Raw genomic sequence first — 21,186 nt, 5'->3', positions numbered from 1 at the left:
ATTCGATCTGCTGAGATCTTTTGAGATCACAATAGATCCAAATCTTTGCCGAAATTATCAGTGATCTGAGATCTGTTTCAAATTTAAGATCTACAAGGATCTAAATTATTTTTACTCGGGGCTGTTACATAAATTTTAGTGCTTGGAACTTAACCCGGTATTTTAAATATTTTATTAAAATATATATATATATATATATATATATATATATATATATATATATATATATATATATATATATATATATATATATATATATATATATATAAAATGTCAGAGTGTGAAAAACCAAGAGAATAATATTCATTTGACCAAGATGCAATGGCACCATTGAGAATAATATTAAATTTAACGCATGAATGTAATGTCTTTTGGTAGACTGTAACGAAGCGCATTCACTCGCTACAAAGCTTAATAATTACATTGCAAGTATAGAAAACTATATTATTTAATATATAACTCACCATGTTATTTATTATTTTTTTAATGGTTAATTTATTAAGTTCATTAACATTTAAAATGAAATTATAAATAAAAATTAACATAAAAAATAACAGACCCCGAGAAAAAATAAAGGACTAAGAATTTAAATATAACTTAATTAAAAAAAATATTAAAACATATATATACATGTATACATATATATATCTTGGCACCTTTAATTTAATGAATTTAAAAATAATAAAAGAAATAAATTAAAACCCATGAATTAGTTATGACACTGAGTAGTACGAAGAATAAGAACTGGAAGAGAGAAGGAATAATAATCACAAGGATAAAAAAAAAAAAAAAAAAAAAAGTATAAGTGAGAATTGAGAATACAAAAAAAAAGGTGTTAAGATGATCTTGTAGTATTGCCGGTAGTTAATGCCACGGGCTCTTAAGGTCCATGTGTATATTTCCGTGCTGGGGACATTTGGACACACCACCACTGCCCAGAGTTGAGTCGGAGTAACAGCAGTGGCAGTTGAGGCTATAGCTGTGCCAGGATATAGGACTGGAGGGAATGGTCTAACCGAACTTAATTGAATCCCAGTCCGAATGTATAATATGTAGACTGCTTGCATAATATCGTATAAGGGCAGTGGTTGTCAGGTCGGTTCGACAGCTCACAAAGACGACACTCTCGCCACCTCAAGCTTAGTCCACTGAGAATTTGAGAACCGTCCGCGGAATTATATATACAATAATGTAAGCAGAGCTACGTTGTGGTGTAAGGGTTGTGCCAGTAAGGTCATGTATATTCATACATCGGCCAGGCCTTTCTCCATCGTCTCTATCATCCCCATCCGAGCTACCCCCCAGCATCACTGCCACCCCATTCTTCTTGATTCCCGCCCGCAACCCTCTTCTAGAGCTTCCCTACATCCCCTAAACAACGAATTGGGCGCCAGTGAATCGCAATCCAGCATTAGTTCTTATTTTAATAAACTAATTAAAGTTATTTTGTGCAACAATTACTGATGGTGTTAATTAAAGTATTTAAATAACAAAAGCTGGCTCGGAAAATTTATAATGGCAACGCAGCTGATAAGAAAAAAAATATGCTAAGGCAGGGGTACTTGCGTGCAAACTGACAAGTCCAACTAATTAACAGACAACGGTTGTTAAGAATAGATCGAATATTCTAAATGGCTGTATGTTGTGTTGTTAAGCATGCATACATATGTATAGACTTAGTCTTGGCACGTAGGCAGAGTTGGGTGCTGCTGAGAGCGAGGGAGAGAGAGAGATCCCTGGGTGATGGGAGTACCTATACGAGCCTACTACTATAGATAATGACCGATTTATCGCAACGAGCAGAGCGTGGCAGCGAGTAGACAGACCCCCATCAACCTACAGGGGTAAATTAACAACAGACAAGCCACTTGAAACATTACCGAGCTTTCGTATGCCAGTGGCCCGCCACCACCGTGAGCTCAAGCAATACCAGCTCAACCAGAGAGAGAGAGTTTGTACTCGTGGGTGGTTTTAGGGGTGGTGGAATCAGCGCTGGGTGGGGTGGTGGTTATACCTAAGGGTAGGTTGGGGATTTTCGCCTGTTACCTTACTCAACATAAATTAGAACCGATAGAAAGGGTAGATTGTACAATGTTAACTATATAACAACCATACCACTGACTGGCTGGGGGGTACATGTTAAGCTGTGTTACTGTATGAGACAATATTTATGTGCATCGGCTCTCTTCATACCAACCGTGAATCATCCTCTTACTGATACTTAACTACTCGTACGTGCTACCTGTCACCCATCCCCACCCACTTTTTCCTTCAATTTAGACTTATTGCTATTTATAATAATACCCATGAAATAATACATGCATGATCATATATCATCACATATGATCATGTCTGATATCACTCACGATCATGCATGATCATATTTTATATCATTAAAGATCATGCATGCTCAGATTTAATATCATTCAAGGCCATATATGATCATACATTATATCATGCATGGTAATATATGATCACATGTGATGAATAATCATGTATAACTATGCATGGTATCACATATAGACATGCATGCTCATATTTGATATCATTCAAGGTCATATATGATCATACATTATATCATGCATGATTATGGTTACTATCCTGCAACGTCATATACAATCTTACATGTTATCATACATAGTCATATATGACTATGCATGGTAATATATGATCGGACATCAATTTATGAATGATCATGCATGACTATGCACGGTGTCACATATGATCATGCATGATTATGCGGCTGGTATCATGCACGGTCATACATAATCATACATAGCAATATATGATCATTTGTAATTAGAAATTGATTTATGAATGATCATGTATGGCTATGCATGGTATCACATATGGGCATGCATGGTTATGGTTAGTATTATCCACGGTCTTATATGATCATATATGGTTATATATGATCATACGTGGTGATGTATGATCAGAAATCAATAATGAATGATTATGCGTGACTATGCATGGTATCACATACGGCCATGTATGATCATGCATAGCCATATATGATCATGCATAGCCATATATGATCATGCATGGTATAATATATGATTAAATAGGTGTAGAGTCATTTTTAAAATCTAATGAGTCATGAGAATATTCATTTATGATAATATATAATAATGTCTTAATTTTTCTCTGGGAAATTATTATTAGGGTAATGAGTATGATTAAATGTCGAGTTAATTAATTTTAATAAAGAATAGAAATTGCTATTATTATTATTTTTTTTTTTCCAAGTTTTCATTTGATTCTTATTTTAGTCGCGCTTTTAATCTGTACGAATACCAGCTGAGGAGTTTATTTTAATGTTGCATTTACATAAAATGGATATTGAAATTAATGACTGTCGCCCTATTAAGAATACGAATCAGTTGGAAGAAATAAAGAGAATTACGAATAATGAAGTTTCAAGTTGAATTTAACTTTTAAATCTTTCCTTTCTCTCATTATTATATTTCAAACATCTCGTTATTTTAATCAGTTATAATTTATTGAATACAATAATATTTCATAATATATTTTTTATTCATCCCTTTTATACATTTTAATGTTAATCATGATCGAAATCTTAATTATTAGTTATTACCAGTCAATAATAAATCAGTCAATATCGAATTTAAATTATTTAAATAATTGAAATTATAAAAGCGATCAATAAATGTCTGGAAACATGAGATCAGAAAATAAAAGAACGTGTAGGTTTTTATCACAAGAGCAGTCGAAAGTAGTCGACAGTGTTGCGGGCAAGTCGCCCGGTGGCCCGGGTGAAACATTAATATCGCGAAATGAAGCTCATTTGCATATAAATAAGGTGGGGAATAGTGTGGTGGTGGAGAGTTTAAAACGAAAGGGGATGTAAGAGCAATGGCGCTGTTGAGGACAACCAGGGAGCGAGAGATCTAGATGAGCTAACACACACACGCACACACTTGCACATTTACCATCGGCCATCACCCTTCTAATTCTTCTGGTTCTTCCTTTAGTTGCCTTTTACCTTCCCAACCCCGTTTACCAGCACAGACGCTCCGACTAATTACACTTACAGACAAAGCTGTAGACCGAACCCTACACCAAGGGTTATTCGCACGCGGTCTTCCCGATAACACTGGTTTGCAATGACCACGTGATAATTGCCAACTCAACTACCCCAGAACTACATACACAGCGCTTGTATTATTCATACACCAAAAACCACTTCCATGTTCTTAAATTCATCATTACTTTTATGAGAATACAATATTCATATATACATATATTTTTTTTTTTTTTTTTATAATCTGAGGGAAAGAATAACTTTTAGACGTTTCCCGGGTTGAAAAATTTGATCTGATTCTAGTCTAACTCAAATTTATTTCGACTTATTCATTTTTGAATTTTTAAAAAAAATTTAAGCTACTTTTCATCTGAAGAACACCAAAAACAGACAAAAAATTTTTATTAATTAAAATAAGTTATTAAATGTCCAAAAATGTATCTGAGGCCAAAAATGGTACTTCTGTCCCACATGATTAGAAAATTTTCTAGATTTGTCATTTTACCCAGAACGCACTATTCAAAAATCAGTCGAACTAGTAAAAAAAATTTTTTGTCACCATTTTCCCAGTGGCCTATCATGCCAGACTTTCTGGTTCTATTATCAGTAGTAATACTTGATATAAATATATATGTAACTCTCAGGTGATAAAACGTGAAAATAATCGATTGAACCTGGTATATAAGGCCATTAAGTCTGAGATAGAATGCCGGTATCGTTTATTAAACGTAAACGGATATTAATGTATTTTTACCCAGAGCCAATAGCAACATTGTGTATACGTACCACGTGATATGGAAAAAAAGTATTAAAAAAAAAAATAATAAATAAATAAATAAACGAGGCAGCATATCCAAGAGAATACACGGTTTTAAGCCAAATCCAATTACTTTTATTCGAACGAAATGAGTGCAGCTAAGTCATTAATACTAATCAATGGACAGTCGGGACACCATAGGAATTACCCATAACTCAAACAGTTAAATTACTTTATTGCTAAAAAAAAAAACCTGAGTGAGTGAGAGAGGATTAAAAATAAACAGTAAAAAGGCAAAGTTGCGTTTTTGTGGATAACTATAGAGTTTGGGCGCCATCTACTCTTCCCCCTTCTCCCACCCACGTCCGGCATTGTTAAAGGCCAACACCGATAAGTAATGTTTATTGTTACATTTCCAACGGTATTGCTACGACCATCCCTGTTCACTCTCACCTACCCTCCGACACCGTTCATCCCTTCGTTTTTACCGGACTAAAATTTTTTAATACTTTTTTTTTTTATATCCTGATGTCGGACTTTTTCGCATTAGTGAGATCAACCGAATATTTTGTTTTTAACGCGCAACGATCAACATTTTACGTTTAATTTTTATTCCGTAAGCTTTATTATAATATATATATATATATTAGGGTGATTCGAAAAATAACAAATTTTTTTTTCTTCTCTCAAACAGGTTCAAAAGTTTCATTTCGATATAAAAAGACGCCTGTGAAAATTTGAGCTCTATATTAACATTAAGAGGTTCCGCATTGCATTTTTCTATTTCCCATAAGAATAACATGGAAAAATTTTTTTTTGCATGTTCTGATTTTTATAACTAGCTAACGATGCATTGTAGAAAAAATCAACAGACATGATTCTATAGGAAATTGAATGCTCTACAAAAAAAGTCTCTTATCATTTTTTGATAAATCCATTTGTTCAAAAGTTATTCGAGGTTGAAGTTGAATTTATATTAAATTTTGAGATCTTTTTACTTTTCCGGCGAAACTATCAGACTTATCACAAAATATCATAGGATCTTTTTTGTAGACATTTTTATTTCCGACAAATTATTACTCATAAAGTTTTTTCGAATTTCGCATTGTTTTCTAGTTATTTTCATTTTAATCTCAATTTCTTAAAATCGATCAGAAGATATTTTTTTTGAGCCTCTTAATGTTAATATTAAGAGCTCTAATTTTCACAGGCGTCCTTTTATATCTAAATGAAACTTTTGAACCTGTTTGAGAGAAAAAAAAAACTTTTTTTATTTTTTGAATCACCCTAATATATATGTATAAATATATATAGATATTTTTTATTCCAGCTTAAGAATAAATAATAAAATAAACGGTATCAAAGACCGACGCCGGTATTTGTGCTGATGAATTCCATCGAATCATAAAATTTATTTTATTATCCGATAATTATTTTATTTGCTCATATATATTATATTTAACAAACATTATTTTACCATAGATAATAATAAAAATATAAAAAAAAAAAATAGACAAATAAAAAATAACTCGTACGTTTGATCTAATCCCCCTTTGCTTCGGCCATTTAATATGCAATATACCCATATCGTCGGACATCGTTTACGAATTTACTCGGAAAAAATTAAACTGGCTCCTCTCCTCTTTTATAGAGGCGAATTTCGTTCAGCCATTGACCGGGCTTTATCGTTTTTTTTTTTTATATATTTTTTTTAAAGTTTTTGTTTCATCCGATCGAGCGTCACATCGAACAAAGCCCGGACGGCTCGCGAGCCTCGATAAGAACGCATCCTCCCGTGCAGTGCCACTAGTATACTGCAGTTTGTATCTGTATTAAAATAGAAAAACAAAGAAAGTCATTTTTTTATTTCAACCGAACTCATAATTTAAGCCGTCGATAGATTGATTGATTTTTTTTTTTTTTTATAAGAAATATCGGATGGTGGGGATATAAATTTGTATTACGAGGAATAGTATTGATAAATGTGTTAAATTAATTTGGTCAAACTAGGTCACTCGTAAAACTCTAAGAGAGCTAACCCCGATTTCCTCGATCGATTTGTCCTAATTAGGATCATCCGTCGTGATTATTATATTCTTTGTTCATATAAATTAATTTGGTAACAAGATTAAGCGATGTATTAATTCACATGTCTATTCATGTGTTAATTTATCAAATCATTGTTATGGATAATGATAATGACTAATGACTAAACTGTTAAAGGTGTTAAAATGAAAGTACAGGCAGTGGTTTTCAACGGGGTTGAGATGGTGGACGCAAGAGGAAATTAATTTCGATTATGAGGGTGGGGGTATGTGTTTTAAGATCTGCGAGACAGAAAAAAATAATAATAGTTCGTTAAAATTAGGAAATTAGCGTCAATTGAGATGAAAACAATTTTATTTTCTGTAAAATAAGAAATGTCACTTTTATTAAACTGAACAGAGGCTGAAATTTTTGATCGCGTAAAATTAAATATTTTGGAAAAATATTATAATTATTTTTATTGACTCTGATGTTTTTCATGGGGTACTGTCTGATTTAAAGATGATAAATTAATCATTGATAATTTTATTTTATTTTTATCGGTGATTTAGTTTGCAAAGAGACTGCGAATCATAAAAATCTCTTTTCCCATATTTTATACAGTAACATCAGCATGCAATTGTGGGCAAATATTCTTTGGATTTCTCCATAAATTAGCAAATCTGTCGTATCATTAATTTTTGAAACAATAAAAATTTTTTTTTTGTATTTTAAATCCAATTCGACTTCTGATACTTTTTGGCGCCCACGGGTCAACCGTTTTTCAGATTTTTTTCTCAGCCCCGAGCCCGTCTAGATTTTCTATAGAATTTCTTAGCCTACGATTCTGACCAAAATTGACGTTCATTGGATGTTTAGTGCCTCGATATTTGAAATCCATTCGACTTCTGATCCCTGAAAAATAAAACAACTTTTTTTTATCCCAGAAAAAATTTTAACATCACTATAATGTTATTTAACACCAAAATAATGATAATGACTCTCATTAATAAATTATCTTTATCTGTTTCAGGAAAGTGATCGAAGCAGTACCGGAAGTCCAGAACCAGCATCGGGTGTCCTCCATGAGCACCATATGCTCATGGAGGGACTCAAAAACTCACGAAAAAGACGACGAAGTACGTCGCCGGAAAACATGACCCATTCCAAATTTCCCCGATCAGATTCACACTTAAATGGTACCAGTAAGTTTCAAAACTCCCATTTTCCTCACCAAAGTAATGACCATCAGTTCACAAAACAAATAATCAACTCCCCGGGTTTTTTTTACAGTGGCAGGAATGGTAACCCTGCAAAATTTACAAAATTTAGCAAACATGCAGCAAAACTTACCGCAAGTGGCATCTCTGGCAGCTGGACTACAAGCCGGAATGTCCAGCGGGTTATCAAATAATCAAATGATCAATACTCCTTTAAATTTAACAGTCAGTGCATCAGGTAAATACTTCATTTTCCTTGATCTATAATGACTTTTATAGTACGTCTTCTAATAGACGTCATTCAACCAAAATTAACAAAAATTACGGTTCAAGGAGGAACTGCACCAACGCCCTCTAGCACGACGTCATCGCCGCATCTTCTACCGTCAAGCTCAGCCCCGATGGCAACGCTACCCCAATTACTGTCCCAACATCAGCCAGTGTCAATGCCTCAATTTATTTTAACCTCAGGTCAACTGGTCCAAGGGATCCAGGGCGCCCAACTATTCATTCCGACCTCCCAAGGCAAGTAACCAACCGAGCAATTATAAGAACAACACTTTTTTTACCCATGTGCAACACAATCACATTACGCCGAACAATATTCCCTCGGCGAGTCTCTATCATCTAATCGAAGTCATAATTCGATTCTTCCACAAAGTTATCCCGGTCCATTTGTCCATTAGTACGTTTCAGAACTTGTTTATAAGACAATCAAATAGGTTGTTAGTGTAAGACGAGCGCAGTGAGATGGACTCTGGGTGGATCATAATTTGATAACCAACTTCAATAGGAACTTGAATTAAACGAAACTTTTTTCATTTAATTTGTTGTATATAATAATGCGAAACGTCGATGGGTTGAAAACGTCAGATTTGCTTAGCCGAGCTATTAAGTAGATACACACAGGTACTGAAGATCAGTAATCATATTAAGCGCATGTAGAAGATAATCTGATTAGGGAAACTGGGAGGTAATCTCGAAACTATTCTAAGTATGATTAGCCAGCTCAGAGTCCATCTCGGGCGCCAGTTCAAGTCCGGTACCTCTCACTAGTTTCTATTATATCTACCTATATATATGTATGTATGTATGTATGTATATATATAGATATGTATAATATTTCCTCCTACTCGCATCGGCACACTATATTCGCCCCCACTTTCCAGCGGCCTTTAAAGATGGCGATAATAGTTTGGGAACTATATCTAAACTAGCCGTCCAAGTAACCTGCCCTATGGGTTGCTTAATAATCCCTCTATGAGACTTGTATAACTTTACTTGGGATCCGGATGAGGAGTCAACGATATACGTCGGCTTAATAGAAATCTATATAACCCCATAATAATTCTCTACACCCCGCAAGGCGCCGTCATAAAATACGTTCGCACTAGTCGAGGGGTGGGGCTCAAATTTTTCTCGGTATTATCTAATTATATTTTTTTGTAATGATCTGAAGTCATGATTCTGAAGTCAGCTGACGTCTAATAACTTTTTTATATTTTTAAAAAGGGTAAATTAAAAAAAAAAAAAATATTTTGAAAAATTGGACTTATAGTTTTTTTAATTCTCAAAATGTGCATTTTTTTAATTTTATTCGATTTTTATTTTATTAACCTATTTCAAAATTTTTAAAATTGACAATTGTCAACTACATTGCTAACTTCAGGATCATTGAAATCATTCGTTTCATATTTGCAAGCATGGTATATTTCTGTATATATATATTTTCATCATAACGGGGTGATGTGGGCAACCTACTGCAGGATGATGGCCCTAACGATACATGATTATTTACAGGACTCGTTACGCAAACGATACTCACTATTCCAGTAAACCATGTGACGAATAATCAAATGGTCAACCTGGCGCTCAGTAATGGCCAAGTTGTTTCGACAACTCTTGCAAATCTTCAGTCGATCGCACAACCTCAGAACCTTATGAACACATCAACGAGTAATGGTGAGAATCCCCAACGTGGTAAAAAGACAACAGTGGGTTGGCGCCCACTCACTTTCCTCAAAGACCGGGTTCTTTAGTTTTAAATTTAAAAATAATTGCAGTGCCAACGAGTCAAAGTCTTGCATCGGGATTGGGTTTGAACCCAGCGTCATTGCCTCACTTACTAGGCAATAATTCAGCAAGTCAACAGTTACTCAATGCCATGCAACCGCAACAGCTTCTGCAAGCTGCGCAAGCGGCACAAGCTCAAGCTGCCCAGGCTGCCCAAGCTGCTCAGGCATCACAACAACCTCTGCTTGCTACGTCACCGCAACACCAGCACAGCCATCGGCATACCTCACACCTCAACCACTACCAGGTATACCAAATATTCTCATCAGTTATCACACTCATTTAAATACGACATTGCATCCTCAATTCAATTCCATTCCGCCCCATCCCTACCCAACCCGATCTCTCATCCCATCCTACCTTATGACGTCTGCTCAGCTATATTAACAATAAATAATTATAATCAATCAGCAAACCTCTGATAAACATCATCGAGAAAGACCAGAACAGTCCTCGCCTTTAAACAATTCAGCGGTTTCAGCCGCGTCGGCTCTCAACAGACTGGCGGCAACAAATGGGGAAATAACAATAACGACAACTCATGGTCCAGGTAATGCTGGGATGAAGTTGTCACCTGGTAGCAGGCTCAGTCCTAAGGAAGACGATGACGATTTACTCAGTGATTCTCCGAGTAAGTTGATATTTTTTTTTTTTTTAAATACTTACTAGATTTATTTAAATTTCCCGCGGATTTATCGCAACTCACGAGTTGTTTATTGGACAGCAAGTTGACTTTTGCGATGAAATAGAAAATAAGTGGGTATATATTGGAAGTGGTGTAATATGAGACGGCATTAGACGTAAAGATTTATGAGAGAAATCGGACGTTGCAACATTAAATATTTTAGTTAAGACTTACGCAGAAAAAAAAATTTTCTCAGCGCAGAAATTTTTTTTCGTGTAGTTGTAAAAAAAATTTTAATTATTATTTGATATTGTGGAGCAAGTGGGGATTAATTTATAAAATTTAACCAACTAGATCAACCGACAATCAATGAAGCTACGAATAACGTCGTGGATGGAATCAACTTAGATGAGATTAAGGAGTTTGCCAAGGCATTTAAACTTCGACGATTGTCTCTGGGATTGACGCAAACTCAAGTTGGACAGGCACTCAGTATCACTGAAGGGCCCGCGTACAGTCAGAGCGCAATATGCAGGTGAGATACTTCTCAATTCACTACTTATACATTTAATTACATTGTTATTATTTTCCATTTTTTTTTTTTTTTTTTTTTTTTTTTTTAATTTAAAGAGTTTGCCAGGCCACTGGAAATGGCATTAAAATATATATGACAATAAATTAGTCGTCCTGAATTATGTCATTTTTATCAATAGTACACTGTAAAAAATTTATATCTACTCTAGCTCTTTTTGAGAAGAGCAGCCATTTTTACGGTTTTTGCCCACTTGCAATTTTTGAAAAAAAATTTAAAAGTTTAAAAAACCCGCCAATAGAAAATATAAAATTTAAAAAATTTCGAACTCACTCCCAATTTTTTACAGTGTAGTCAAACTTTTAATTTATGCAGGAGACCTTGGGGCAAAATGGGACACAATTTTTTTGGTTAAAAATTTTCAGTGTTTAAAAAAAATGGGGCAAGTTGACCAGTCCCTCTAATAAAAAATTTTTTTTCTTTTCTTTTTTTAAATAAATTTTTAAGAACTTAAAAAATTTAGTAAGAGGTAAAATGGGTCAAAATTAAAAAAAATCACTAGACTGACCAACTTGCCCCATTTTTAAAAAAACTGTAATTATTCTTAATCAAAAATATTTTTGTTTAAAACCACTCAGTTGCTATTTAAAACAAATGGGGCAAGTTGATCCGTCTGACATTTCAAGATTTTTTTCTTTTGTATAAAAATTTTTTTGCTGACGTAATTTTACTAAGACTCAAAATGGGTCCAAATTTAAAAAATTAAAAATTCCCGATTGACCAACTTGCCCACTTTTTAAACAAAAATTTTTTTGCCTAAAAAATTTTTGTCATTTTGCCCGAGTGACCTATAAATATATAGATATATTTATATAGATGTATGACGGCTGCTGTTAAAGCCCAAGGTTTAATTTCAATAAATAAACTCGTAATAAAATAAAATTAGCGTTGATACACGAATAATAATAATAGTAACAGTGATAGTTAGTGAAATGTTATAAATAATAATAGTACAAGAAAGTAACAAGAGTTTATTATCAAGAATAGTTGGAATCAAACCTTGTGTAGCTCTCACAATATATAAGCACCAACAACAAACAACTTAGATTATTATTATTATCGTTTCGACTAACTTAAGCATTGGTGATTGTTCCCCAGTGCCCTGGCTACCCAGATGTACGCTGCCTCGCAGATTGCCTCTCAGCAGCAAGCTATGTACGTTCACCCCTTATTCATGCTACATACTTTATTTAACATAACCTATATACAAGTTCTTTTTAAATAAACCCATCTTTAATAAATTTTAACACTCATGCAGTTATACCCACCTTTGCAATCAATTTTTCGAAAAAAAAAAAATATCCATGCGACGAAATTTTATTTTTTGCCATCGTTTACTCGGGGTGGGTATCGCTGCCATGAATAAACTGCTTTCTTAATCGAGTTCGTGTGAAATTTATTGAAAGGAGCACTCAAAAAATACGAGATAGAAAATTTTTAGGCTCTACCTTTTCTGTATTTTTATGTTTCATTATCTATTTTGTCTTCTTTATACATAGTTTATATATATGTATATATAGTGGGTGGCTTGGAGAATTTTTTCATTTTTATTTTTCACTTTTTTGAAAGTTAGCGAGGTAAAAAAAATTTACATCGAGCTTGAGATCAAAATTTTGAGGTCGCTAGAGAGTTTTTTACATTTTCCAAATTTTTTTTTACAAAGGCACAATAAATGGTTTGAAAATTTTTACCTGAAAATTTAAATTTTACAAAGGCGCGAAATTTGAAATTTGAAATTTTTTTTGAGCGATGTTCAAAAATTTTATTTTGAGATAAAAATTTTGTTACGGCAAAATAAATAGTTTAAAAATTTTTACATCAAAATTCAAATTTTACAAAGGCGCGAAATTTTGAAATTTCAAATTTTTTTTCTGAGCGACCAAATTTTTGTTTTGAGGTTACGATTTTTCCTTAATTTATTTTGTCAGCAAAAAAAAATTTTTCAAAATTCTCAGACGGTCTCTTAAACTCAAAATTTTGATCTCAAGTTTTCAAAATATTTTTTTATCATACGCTAATGTTTCAAAGGGTAAGAGTCTAAAAAAATCAAAATTTTTTTTGAGCCACCTAATATACATATATGATTTTCTATATATATATGTATAATTAACGAATATGTGTATACGGATGTTTTATGTATATATATACATATATATATATATAGAAATATGTGTATATATAGATATTATAATTATATATGTATTTATTATCTTGGAGCCAGGGCATTGGCAAGCTTGGGCATGGTGTCGCCAACACGCGAGATATTCGTATCAATTAACGTCCACCGGTCGTTTCAGATGTTTCTCATGATATAATAATAATAATTATTATTATTATTATTCCTATTCGTTGAGAGGGATATATCACGCGACTGGGACAAACCAAACCCGTTGGCAACATCATACGCGGCATCACCAAACCTACACGCATGCACGCATTGTCAATGTCCTGTTATTTTTTATATTTTATTTTTTACACAAATTACATCAAAATATATAATGCATGACTCTTTAGTGCTCCTTTAGTTAATTTACTGCCTTAAATTATTATTCTTTCACAAAAAATTTCAACGGAAAAAACAAAATTTTTCTAATGGAATTTTTTATAATTCAAAATACTAACGGGTAATTTATTACACCGTAAGTTTCATTATTTCATGGATAAGCAACAGCTTTTTTGGGCTTTAGGTTTGAAAAATTGGATATTACGCCCAAGAGCGCGCAGAAAATAAAACCGGTACTTGCGAGGTGGATGAAAGAAGCCGAAGAGAGGTGAGTTTTATTATTTTTCAAATTTGTACTTTTTTTTTTTCATTTCAAATTTAAAAAAAAAAAAGGCGGGAAAACGGAACCTTTTTTTAAAAATTTGAATTTTTTGGAGCAAAATTAGTTTTCACATTTTTTAACTGCTAGGGGCAAAATGGACACTGGGGTAATTTTGGCCAGAAAAAATTTTCAAATTCGGACCAGATTTTTTTTTTAATTCTATTTTTTAAAAAAAGGCGGGAAACGGAACTTTTTCTCAAAATTTGAATTTTTCGTAGTAAAATCAGTCTTCATATTTTTTAACTGTTAGGGGCAAAATGGGCACTGGGGTAATTTGGGCCAGCAAAAATTTCAAATTTTAAATTCGTACCAAAATTTTTAATTTGAAAAAAAAAAATTTTCTTGACCCATTTTACCCCTAATTTTTTCAGATTTTTTTTCCCCGCGATTAGAATGACCGTATTACCAGACGCTTAATGTAGATGGCGTGCGGGGGTTACTGACCACGTGCGTGCTAATTGGTAATTCGCTAATTGAATCTACCTGATTAATTGCGTATTCTAATTAATACGGAATGTTAATTACAACTAAAGAACAATAAAAAATTATCGTCAATCGGCATTTGTACAAAAAAAAAAATATAAATTTTCATTAGATATATTTAATCAGAGATTTGAAATTTTACCGCATTATATATAAATATATTGATTAAATATTTATAGACAATCTAATTATTCACTGTCACAATCACGATAAAATAACTCTGCAAAAAAAATTTAAAAGAGCGAATTGAAAATTGCGCATGCAAATGCTTTGTAGACAGCAACAATTACCCATCTCGCATTCTCTCGACGTAAAACTAAGTGCAACTGTGCCACCAGCGTCAACTGCAATCCAACACAATATATATATATATATACATTTTTTTTTTATATGTATATATATATATATATATATATATATATACTGCGGAAAAATGAAAGCGGCTAGTTTATGCGGTGCACGTGCACGATTTATCGGCTTAGTAATTAAACTGTGGACTAATTAAAATCAGGTTTTCTGATGTACCCCGCGCAACTTCCCCATCACTTGTACACCTTTACTTTGTCTTTAATTATTTTCTTTTGTCTTTTCTTTCACGCCCGCATGTTTAAGCATTTTTATTCCTCCATCTATTATTACTTTTTTTTTTTATTATTATCATTTAAACTCCATAAATTTTTATTCGCTTTATCGTTCTTATTGTATTAAATCCCGGAAGTTGGTCACTTGATGGTACACTTAAATAATAATAATTCGAGAAAATGCTTCTGTTGGGTCAATATTCATTCTGGCGCCTCAAACTCCATTAGCATATTGTTTCAATGAACGATAAACTATCGAAAGTACTGCACTCGATATCATTTTTTACAGTTTTTTTTTTTTTTGTTTTTGTTTTGGGTTTTTTATTTTACGCTGCCTTTCGATGCTTTGGTCATTCGACGTTAAATTAAAAACATAAATTTATCTCAATGTCCAAACTATATATATGTATATATATATATATATATGTATATATATATATATATATATATATATATTATTGTGAATTTTATTTTGTTCACAGTTTATTCTAACTACGAAAAGTTTGAGCTGTTGCCAGTTGTTTTTCATTTCATTTATTTCCATTACTCTTTTTCATTAATTTTATATATTTCTATATTTATCTATTGTAATTTCATATTTTTTATATTTAGTTTTTTTTACACCAATAAAAATATGATTCTAAAGTTGGTAGACAATAAAAAATATTCTGATCTTGTTTTCTACGAATCAATTGCAAAAAAAAAAAAAAAAAAAAATTGCGCATGTAGAAAATTTTAAAAACTATAAGTGCAATTTTTTAAAATATTTTTTTTTTATAATTTATCTTGAAAAAAAAAAAATTCAAATGTTATAAAATGTTGGTAGTGTCATATAAAAATTGACATAAAAATTTTTTTTGCTACATTAATGTAGTAAAATACTCAATTGGGATAAATAGTTGCCAGAATTTTAGTGAGAGTAGTGTTTATGATTATAGGTATAAAAGCGGTGCCAATAATCTTACGGAATTTATTGGAGTCGAGCCAAGCAAAAAACGAAAACGGCGGACATCGTTTACTCCACAGGCTTTGGAACTTCTCAATGCACATTTTGATAAAAATACACATCCGACTGGTAAGATAATTGCTTATCTTTGTCATATTAACAGTAATCTACTTTATTTTATTTGAAAAAATAAAAAAATTCTATCAGCTTTCAAACTTGTATTCAGAAGTCATCATAAAAAATTTCAAATTTTAACTAAACTAGTAGAGATACGACAAAAATGTATAGAAACAATTTTGTAGGTAATTGAATTCTCTACAAAAAAGCTCTCTTTACATTTTTACATACATCGCGTTTTTTGGATGTAATCGCAATCTAAAGTAAAAGAAATTAAATTTGATTATTTTTGAATTCATTATTCCCGCGTTTATTTTATCTGCAACTTTTTTACTATCGAAGATACGTTAAAAAGTAAAGAGACCTTTTTTGTAGAGATTTAAATTTCCTACAGAAAAGGACTCTTTACTTTTTTTCATAAGTCGCTTTATTTCGACGTAATTGCAATATGAAGTAAAAAAAGTAAATTTGATAATTTTTGAATTCATTGTTCCCGCGTTTATTTTATCTGTAACTTTTGTGCTATCGAAGATACGGTGATAAGTATGAAAACTTTTTTTGTAGGAAATTTAATTCTCTACAACTTTTGTTTCAAGTACTTTTTTCTAAAATCTATAGTTTCGCTAGAAATTCAATTTGAAAATAAATTGACTTATTTTTAGTTTATTGTGATGTTAAATTACTTAATTAAGTAATTTAATTAAATAATAATTATAATATTTAAATTTTAGGTAATGAAATAACAACACTGGCACAACAATTGGGGTACGAAAGAGAAGTGATAAGAATTTGGTTCTGCAACAAACGGCAAGCATTGAAAAATACCGTGCGGATGATGTCTAAATAAATATTCAAAGACTGGAATTAATTTTAATAATAATAATAAATAAAGACAATTAATAAAAAATAAAAATGGTGAATGTTGTAACGCTACGTGATAACGACATGGATAAAATGCGCGGATGACAATGGACATTTAATTGAATTAAAAATAATAACAATAAATAAATGAATTAATTAATAAATTAATTAAGATGGAATCATCCCGCCGAGGCTGTGGCATGTCAGCAATCTTACGATTACGAACTATGACTTCTTTGCGTCTAAGTATTTGCCTATGCTAAACAAATATAATAATAATATTAATTTTAATAATTATAATAATAAAAATAATAATAACGATAATGATTAATAACCATCACAAAAAAAGTATAATTGTATTACTTTTGACGGCAATTGTGATTATAAAACGTATACGCGTGTATTATGTGTAAATAGTTTTATGACTTACGACTTATGATTCGTATGAGTAGATTTAGAAGTATGTTTTAATTATAATTATTATAATAATTACTATTAAATTAATAATAATAATGATAATGATGATGAAGATAAAAATGACAAGTATTTATTATCAACTTGTTGCTTCTAAGGTGATACCAAATGACGGCTTGGAAAAAATACTAAGATATGATCATATATTGTAGATTTGATCATTTAAGACTTTAAGTAACATCAGATATAATCACATACGATCACATATAATCATAAATATTCACATATGATTATAAATGTTCATGTATGATCACATACGTCCACATATAATCATATATGATCACATATATTCATATATGATCATACACGTTCACATATGAACATATGATCCTACACATTCATATATGATCACATATAATCATATATGACCACACATGATTATATACGTTCACATAAGATCACATACGTTCACATGTGATCGCAGATGACTATAGATGTTGACATATGATGTTTATATATGATCATACATATTCATACATGATCACATATGGTCATATATGATCATACATATTCATATATGATCACATATGTTTATATATGATCATACATGTTCATATATGATCATACATATTCATACATGATCACATATGGTCATATATGATCATACATGTCCAGATATGTTCACATATGATCATAGATATTCATATATAATCACATAAGATCCCATATGTTCATGTATGATCACATATGACCATATATGACCACATATGATCATATATGACCATATATGATTGTACATATTCATATATGATCACATATATTGATAGATGGTCGTATCTGTTTATATATGATCTAAATTTACTAATGATGCATAAATTCATATATGACGATATCGAAATATTTTTTCCTGGGGAATTGTGTCAAAATTATTTTTATTTATTTGTATATTTGAAAATGAACTTTAGTTTAAAATGCACGTGAGCAAAAAAAATCGAATTATAAGTTTTTTATAATTTCTTTAAAATTAAAAACAATTCAGGGTATTAGATTTTATTGTGAAAAATTAATTTAGATTATTTTTGGGCGGATGCTCAGTGCTGTAAGATGGATAAAAGATAAAACGCAATGCGTCGATTTGGGTATCAATTTTACGACGTCCAGGCTCAAAGACTCTCTAGAATTATTACGCCAACATATGAGTTAATAATATGAAAATAAAGTATATTAATAATAATAATAAAATAATAAATAAAAAATATTTAAGTATTGATTAAAAAATATAAATAGTAAGGTATAAAAGCGCAATAACTTCTGTGAAAGTATATTATATTACTATATTAAAATTTCCTTTTCACGCACTATTAATCATCTACTAAATCTCTATTCAACATAAAAAATAAAGAAAATTAAATAAAACTAACAAGGACGATGATATGTGAACAAAATAAATAAATAAAATTTAAATAAATTTACGAAGCTAGTCCAAAACAACAATCTGCCATACGATTTAACATTTCTTTACCTCCTTAATCATTTTATTGTTACTAAATAATAATAATAATAATAATAATACTAATAATAATAATAATAATAATAATAATTATAATAGTAATAATATTAATAATAAAATAAATAATATTCTACTGAAATTCTATTACTATACATATTTTTTAAATTTAACAGAAACAATCCCATTTGCATTTATTATTTTTTTTATTTTCACTGTAGATATTTTTACCCATCTGCCAAAAAATATTCAGATATGATCATATATATTTATATCTGATATCATATATGGGGTATAAGAACAAATCCAAGATCATATAAGACCATGAATGACTATGCATGTCCACATAAAACCATTTATGATTTTATATGATCGTATATGAACATACTTAGTCATATATGGTCATATAAAGTCATATATGATCATAGATGATTATAATATTCATATAAAATCATAAATAGCATTATATGAACACGAATAGTCATATATGATCATATATGTTAAAATATGACCATAATGTTCACATAGAGTCATATATCGCCTTGTATGAACAAGTGTAGTCATATATGATCATATAGTCATTTATGGTCTTATATGAGCACGCATAGTCATATATGACTATACATGTTCGACTATGACCATATTGTTTACATAATATCATATATGGCTTCGTATAAGCAATCATAGTCATATGTGATCATATAAAGTCATATATGATCTTGTTCGAGCAAGGGATGTCATATATGATCATAAAACGTCATTAATGGTTTTATATGATCATATATTCATATATGATCATATATGTTCATATATGATCATATTTGTTCATAAAAATTGATATATGATCTTATTTAGGAGTGAATAGTCATATATGAATATGTATGAGTATATATGGTTATATATGATAATTTTTGTCAATATATGATCATATCTGAATATTTTGGGGATGATAAATAATTATAAATGGCGATCATAAAACATGAAACACTAAAAGGAGTGGAATCCTTTGTATATAAAAATAAAAATAAAAAATAGGTATTGTAATATTAAAGTACCTTTAATATATTATACATACTATACATAAAAGTACAGCTATCAAATAGCTAGACATGCAAAGAAAATTTACATGGTTGATATAATAAATTGACGAGTTGAAAATATAATATAAATTCAAAATTTTAAACTGACAACCAGTTGTATAATAAATATAAATAATAACAATAGTAATAATAATAATAATAATAAATAATGAATAAATATAAATTCAAAATTCAAAATTTCGATCTTTAAATACCAGAGTTATTTTATCTTTTTGATAGAAAAAAAAAAAAAAAAACGTTTGTACAGAGATGTTCTGGTTATTAAATTTTGTTATGCGACTAAATCCAAAATGTATGTAGATCATGTGTATTTTCTTCGTAAAAAAAAAAAAACCAAAAAAAAAAAAAACATGAATAACTTGTAGCTCATTATAAGAGTATTGATATGAGTATTAAAAATTCAAACACGTATTTATGAGTGTCAGTGTCATATTTCTAGGAGACATTTAAACCAAGAAAAAAAATTTAATTAATTAATTAATTAACAATAATTATATTAAATAAATTAATAAACATGGGCTAATGTTTCGTAACAGTTTTCAGCAAAATAAATAAAAACAATCGTCAATAATTCATTAATAAATAAATCACTTACATACACATTGTACATAAATATATATTTAAATAGACTGTTACACAATATTATAAAATCAATTTAACAATGAAAAAAAAAAAAAAAAAAAAAAAAAAATCCTTTCTTTACTATATACCTCACTCATTTTTTTATTTTTACTTTATTACTTATATAAATATATATTAATATTAATTACAATTATTAATAATAATATAAAAAAAAATTATTTAAGTTATTTATATAAATATTAGTCGTCGTTAGTGATCTCTACCTTAATTAATATAATTTTTTTATCAATTACATACTTTAAGTGCGGACCTTATGATCGACTCAATTTTTTCGACTGATTTACTCACGTTAAATCGTCTCTATACTTTTTTAATTAGAGTAAAATGGGTAAATTGTGTACTAGTACAAAGATAATTTATTAAGGAATGATTT

At 30.5% G+C, this 21,186-nt stretch overlaps 1 protein-coding gene across 8 annotated transcripts in view; it reads left to right on the top strand.

The window, feature by feature from the left end:
* LOC103574706 (POU domain, class 6, transcription factor 2) overlaps window positions 1–19,169 on the top strand; it is a 506,104-nt gene extending 486,935 nt beyond the window's left edge. For 4 of the 8 annotated variants that reach the window (XM_053741928.1, XM_053741930.1, XM_053741927.1 and 1 more), the window contains 11 exons: window positions 7,861–8,032; window positions 8,121–8,285; window positions 8,381–8,572; window positions 9,848–10,009; window positions 10,111–10,367; window positions 10,532–10,751; window positions 11,100–11,280; window positions 12,436–12,492; window positions 14,025–14,108; window positions 16,150–16,301; window positions 17,021–19,169. In XM_053741928.1, the coding sequence (XP_053597903.1) occupies window positions 7,861–8,032; window positions 8,121–8,285; window positions 8,381–8,572; window positions 9,848–10,009; window positions 10,111–10,367; window positions 10,532–10,751; window positions 11,100–11,280; window positions 12,436–12,492; window positions 14,025–14,108; window positions 16,150–16,301; window positions 17,021–17,136 (1,758 nt within the window). In that variant the 3' untranslated portion in view covers window positions 17,137–19,169. The remainder of the gene's footprint in view (window positions 1–7,860; window positions 8,033–8,120; window positions 8,286–8,380; window positions 8,573–9,847; window positions 10,010–10,110; window positions 10,368–10,531; window positions 10,752–11,099; window positions 11,281–12,435; window positions 12,493–14,024; window positions 14,109–16,149; window positions 16,302–17,020) is intronic. The other 4 variants (XM_053741924.1, XM_053741925.1, XM_053741926.1 and 1 more) reach the window with 4 other exon arrangements.
* Window positions 19,170–21,186: the final 2,017 nt, after the last annotated feature.

The sequence above is a fragment of the Microplitis demolitor genome, chromosome 9 (assembly GCF_026212275.2).
Source record: "Microplitis demolitor isolate Queensland-Clemson2020A chromosome 9, iyMicDemo2.1a, whole genome shotgun sequence".
NCBI classification, from domain to species: domain Eukaryota; kingdom Metazoa; phylum Arthropoda; class Insecta; order Hymenoptera; family Braconidae; genus Microplitis; species Microplitis demolitor.
Note: the sequence above shows the minus strand (reverse complement) of the source record. Positions and strands in the feature narration are given on the sequence as shown.